This window comes from Myotis davidii, unplaced genomic scaffold (assembly GCF_000327345.1).
Source record: "Myotis davidii unplaced genomic scaffold, ASM32734v1 scaffold1731, whole genome shotgun sequence".
NCBI classification, from domain to species: domain Eukaryota; kingdom Metazoa; phylum Chordata; class Mammalia; order Chiroptera; family Vespertilionidae; genus Myotis; species Myotis davidii.
In genome coordinates this window covers 99,023-105,137 of record NW_006282428.1, presented here as the reverse complement: position 1 = coordinate 105,137, position 6,115 = coordinate 99,023, and the positions used below count along the sequence as shown (strand labels likewise).

Below are 6,115 nucleotides of genomic sequence, written 5' to 3'. Positions count from 1 at the left end.
GAGACTGTCGTGACTCCAGTGTATGTTCATGCCTCCTTTTTCAAATATTAATTGAGCATATTGGTTCAGGTTGATTTCTGGGCTCTCTATTCTTTCCATTGATCTATTTGTCTGTTTTTGTGCCAGTACCAGGCAATTTTGAGAACCGTGGCTTTGTAATACAGCTTGATATCGGGTATTGAGATCCCACCTACTTTGTTCTTCTAAGTATGTACTCTTGACTGGGAATCAAACCACCCTTTGGTGGGTGGACTGATGCTCTATCCATTGATGGAGCATCCAGGGCTCATGTTCTTTGAAATTTTTCATTGAAGTAAAAGCTACCTCCTCCAGTCTTTACTGACTACTTTCAGGAGCGAAATAACTTTCATCATCTCTGCTAGGGATTCTGAGGCTTTCTCAGACCTTTTAATGTATGGTATATTGACTCCAATCTTCTCCCTCTTGTGGCAGAATTCTTATGCTTGTATGCCTTTTCTTGATTCTACAACACACCAGGAAGGGTACTTGCTAGGAGCTTCTCTTTTGTTTTCCCAAAGGCAGTGCTAAAGCTCACATTCATGGTCTCTCCCTGGCCTGAAGATTCAAGCTGGTTTTCTGTCAAAGCTTGCTCTCACTACCACCTTTGGGAGTATAAACAAGGAGCCAGTTGCAAGGTGGGAGTGTGTGTGGGTAAGGAATTCAGAGCTCTAGGATGCCCATGGAGCATTTGGGGGAATCTAAAGGCAAAAATAAACCAAATGGACAGGCTTCTTGATGGAGTTTGCAATGCAGTTAGTAGGATCGGTGTCCCATTAATGCTCTACAGGAGACTTATGTTCCACTATCTCAGACTCTTCCTTCCCCCACCATGTAGCTCAGAATCCAGTATTCTGGATGAGGCAAGAGAGAAATGAGCTTCTTTGATAGTATCCTGTACAGCTAGGAAGTGAGGTACTCACACACTTTCACTCTCCTCTATGGATGAGATCACAGGTCAACAGGATCTCTCATGACCCTAATCTGTACCATCTTGAGGAGAGGTGATGTGAGTAAAGTTAACCTGTTTCTCTTACTATTTCTGATGAGTCAAAACTCTTTTGTTCCAGTGGTGGGCTGGAACTTTTCTGCTGAAGTCCATGTGTGTTTTTTCCAGGGGCTCCTGAACTATGGCCAAGAGGGACTAGAGTTGGCTCATTAGCTACTTCAGGGTCTACAGCTGGGACTAAAGTCTATATATCTACTATCCAATACATGGGTGCATGAAACTCTTCCAGACCCCTTTGGTTTATGGTGCTGGATCCCAAAGCTCCCACAAAGGCACTTTTGTGCATGGCTGGGTGGCAAATTGTAATTGTGGGAGAGGGGGAAGTAAATGAGGGATGTCTTATTCAGCCACAATTGCCTTTGGTTTCTTAAACCTGTTTATTTCAAAGGCCTTGTTCTTTAACAGAAAAGGGTTCCAAAAAATTATATCTTTAGTCCCAAAGCCTACTCTGAACCCTTAGTGTTAGTGAATGTATATGTTCATAAAATACTTTTAGGACCTAGAAATAAATTCTTAGGAACAATAATTATGAGTTAGCTCCTGGTGATTTCTTTTTATCTCACCCATCTCTCATAGAAATTCCTGAAGGGGCAGTAAATATGGGCAAATATCTTTGTTTTAGTGCTGTTGAAGTTTTTTATTTGTTTATAATACTTTGGGCACTTCAGTTTTAACTAGGAAAAATACATTATATTTCTAATATTTAAATCACTCTGCTTTTAAGAAGTTTGTCAACCAGCATCTCATTTCTGAAACTTATTCTAAAGCATTCCTGATAATGTTTTTTTCTCTTAATTCTGCTTGTAATTCTAGTTCAGAACATTAGAAAAACTTTATTAATGCATTTTTTTTCTTTGGTGGTATTTGTATGATCCTGTCTGTAGCCCTCTTTTTTCAATGTATGTAAACTCTGAGCAATCATAGCCCCTTTTCATGGCTCCAGACAACTAGTATAAGCTAATGAGCAATCCTCATTTCATTGTAGATTTCTCCTGATTTAATAAACATTATGTCCAATAATATGTCAATGTATATCTCTAGTTGGATGTTCTTCCATACCACACATTTTTCATATCCTTTTCTTACTTTTGTTTGCATCCAAATCCTGTTTTCATTGTTTTTCCCTGCCTCATTAAATCACAGGCATCTAGTGAGTTCCCAAACCAATTAAGTTGAATAAAGTTTTATATTCACCCAGCTTCCACACTCAATATAAATTGGTGCCCAAGATCTCTTTAAACCATGGTAGTTATTAAAGATGCTTGCAAATTCAGTGAATGAACATAAACTGATAGATGCTGCTAATGTGATGTTTTTTCTTTTAGAAATTAAAAAAACTAGGTACATTTTTTAGAACCTCTAAACTGTGCATATCATGAGAAAACAGTTCAGCATGTTTTGTCTACATCATTAAGATGGATGACTTCAGATTGAGTTGGAGTGTGTTGTTACAGGGAACAGTGACATTCAAAGATGTGGCTATTGACTTTACCCAGGAAGAGTGGCAGCAATTGGAACCTGCTCAAAGGAACCTGTACCGGCATGTGATGCTAGAAAACTATAACAACTTAATCACAGTGGGTAAGGGTAGTTTCCTCTATAACCCAAATTCTAGGAGTTAAAGTTGTTCCCCAACCCCCAATTTTCTGAAGTGTGTGGAATCTTTCAGTGTTAGAACGAATTTGGCCTTTAGATGCCTTTACTCATGTGAATGTGCATGCTGCAGCTTTCAAAACAAAAGGTCTTTTTTTGATTCAGAGGACAGCATTCCCAGAAACCATAATTTCCTGTACTTCAGAAATTATGATTTCTCTGTGCCAGCCTCAATTCTTAAATTATTCTTTGTTGTAGTATTTATGTCATTTTCCTTTGATAGGCTGTCCGTTTACCAAACCCGATGTGATTTTCAAGTTGGAGCAAGAAGAAGAACCATGGGTGGTGGAGGAAGAAGTGTTAAAGAGACATTGTCCAGGTTAGTGGGAGGGACAGGTGTAGGAGGGGCAAGGATTTTTAATGGTTAATATGTGAATAGGTGATTCCTCTGAAATGTTCCTCAAAGATATTTTCCTAAAGACTAGACTTTAATCATGACAACTGGTGTGAATCTTTTAGAAACCTAAGAGGTCATTTCTAGATAAGATTATTAACTTCTTTCCAATAAACTTAAAGGACCAGTTGGCCTTTTTACCTGTGAATTAGATATCAATATTTTTTAACTCATTTCTAGCTTTACTTTGATAATCATTCTGTTTTTGACATCTTCAGTGTCTTTGTCCAACTTTTTACATAGGATCCTTTCTTTTTGCTTTCAGATATTCATGGAACTATAGTACAAATAAACCTGTTCACATTTATAGTCCTTTACTTTCCAATTTCTTTTGTTCCTTCCATTGTAAATGCCTTAGCATTATATTTTGTACCCATAATTATACTAGTACTTCCAACTGTATTGTTAGCTTTTCCTCTCATACGATAGTAATGGCTACATTTTACTTCAAGGGAAGTTTTAAAGACAGTGCTACTTTTCTGTTAGCTCCCATTTTCTGCTACATTTATTGAATTTATTGGGTTGACACTGGTTAACAAAATTATACAGGTTTCAGATACACATTTCTACAACACATCATCTGTATGGTATATTATGTATTCATCACCCAAAGTCAAGTCTCTGTCCATCACCATTTATTCCCCCTTATACTCTTCTCTGCCTCTTCCACCCTCCTTCCCCTGGAAATTACCAAACTATTGTTTGTGTCCATGAGTTTTTCTTGTCTCCTCTGTCACAGTCTTCATGGTGGGGTTCAGGATCTGTAGGAGGGGCCAACGCACAAATGAAAATACTATACAAGAAATATGAATTTAGAAGGCATTGGGGGCCAGGTGAAGCCTCTTTCTTGAAGAGACACACCGAAACTGGGTCCCGTCTGCTTTTACTCAGTTTTAGATACACATCTTGCCCTCAGTAAAGCACAACAAACAGGTAGCAAACATACCATCTCTAAGGGCAGTAAAGATCAGTAAGGTCCAGTAAACATTTACCTGGAGGCTATCCGGTCAGGAAATTACTTCAAGCCACCACTATCTCAACACGAACAATCATTGCTTAGCGTCAGCCCTGCTAATGCTTAAGGTCCATTGGCCCTCCGTGTTCCTTGGTGTCATCTCATGATAGTATTGGCAAGTGGTGGCTTCCCGCACTGCTCAATCCCTCCACCCCCGTATCCCACCTCCAATGGCTGCCAGCTTGCTCTTTAGCTGAGAGTTTGTCTCTATTTTGCTTGTTAGTTCATTTTGTTTATTAGGTTCCACTGTACTTACTCCCCATCCAATCATGCTAGATAGACTCTTTCACTTTTATGTTCTCTCATCTACTTTTACCTTCCCATTGTTTGTTTTCATTTTATTAATTATTGCATTATTCAATTTTATTTATTTACTTTTTAAAATATAAAATACATGCTTATAGTACCATTTTTAAAACTAATAGAGTATGTATATTTAAGAGTCTCATGCTCTACCGACTGAGCTAGCAGGCTCAAGAGTATGTATATTTAAAAGTAATTACTCTTTTCTTAACCATTTCTTCTCTCTGGTGGCAAACCGTAGCATCATTCTCCTTGAAGCTATTACTTGTATTTTTAAACATTCTTATTGAAACCACTTTATTAGGTTATCCTGTGATAATAGTCACCTTTGCTGTTGAATGTTTCTTTCCAAGAATGTGATGTGTCTCTTGCCTTAGTTTTATAGGGCTGTCATAACAAAGTACTAATACAAACTGGGTGGCTTAGAATAACAGAAATTTATTCTCACAGTTCTAGAGACTAGAAATACTAAATCAAGGTGTCAGCAGGGCCATTCTCCCTCTGAAATCTTAAAAGGACCCTCCTTGCCTTTTTCAGCTTCTGGTAGTGCCAGACATTCATTTGCTTGTGGCAGCATAGCTTCAGTCTGTATCCACCTCTACATGGCATTTTCCCTGTGTTTCTCTCTTTGTGTGGCATTCTTTTTTAAAAAACACCAGTCATATTAGATTAGGGATTACCAAACCACCATGACCTCTTCTTAACTAATTACATCTGCAATGACCCTATTTATAAATAACTTCACGTTTTAAGGGACTGGGGAGTTAGGACTTCAACACATTTTTTGGTGGTAAGTACACAATTTAACCCATTACAACATTTTATTTGTTCACATCTGTATATGCCTTTTAAAGTTTTCTTATAATTTTGAGATTTCTATTAAATTTATTCCCATATTTTCATGTTATTATATTTTTAAGTGTAGTCTTCTATTATATTTTTGTAACTATTTGTATATATGAAGGTTATTGAAAGTTAATATTTACTAATATAGTGAGTTTAATGAGTTTCTTTATAATAATTTTAATGGACTCCTTTTTAAAGAGTTAAAATAATTTTGAAACTTTTATTTTTATTTCTTTTCATTTTAATAGGAATTATTTAATCATTAAGAATTCTTAAAAACATATCTTTATTGATTTCAGAGAGAGGAAGAGAAAGATGGAAACATCATTGATGAGAGAGAAGCATTGACTGGCTGCCTCCTGCACAGCCCCCACTGGGCATGTGCCCTGATTGGAAATTGAACCATGACCTCCTGGTTCATAGGTTGATGCTCAATCACTGAGCCATGCCAGTGAGTTTATTGGGGTGACATTGGTTAACAAAACTATATAAAGGTTTCAAGGGTACATCTCAACAAAACATCATCTGCCTACTGTATCATGCAACAATTGCCCAGAGTAAAGTCTCTTTCCATTTGATTTATCCTCCCTTTGCCCTCTTCTACCTCACCCCAACCCCTTTCCTTCTGGCTATCACCATATTGTTGTCTGTGTGTATGTGTCTATGTTATATATATATATATATATACTAGGGGCCCGGTGCATGAAATTTGTGCACTGGGTGGGGGGAGGGGGAATTTCCCTAAGCCCAGCCTGCCCGCTCTCACATACTGGGAGACCTCAGGCGTTGACCCCCATCACCCTCCAATCACAGGATCGGCCCCTTGCCCAGGCCTGACGCCTCTGACAGAGGTGTCAGGCCTGGGCAGGGGACCCTC

At 38.1% G+C, this 6,115-nt stretch overlaps 1 protein-coding gene across 1 annotated transcript in view; it reads left to right on the top strand.

The window, feature by feature from the left end:
* The window catches only part of LOC102773460 (zinc finger protein 569), a 12,993-nt gene that overhangs the window by 2,655 nt on the left and 4,223 nt on the right, over positions 1 to 6,115 (top strand). The window contains exons 2-3 of the mRNA XM_006752961.2: positions 2,482 to 2,608; positions 2,904 to 2,999. Of these exons, the coding sequence (XP_006753024.2) occupies positions 2,575 to 2,608; positions 2,904 to 2,999 (130 nt within the window). The 5' untranslated portion in view covers positions 2,482 to 2,574. The remainder of the gene's footprint in view (positions 1 to 2,481; positions 2,609 to 2,903; positions 3,000 to 6,115) is intronic.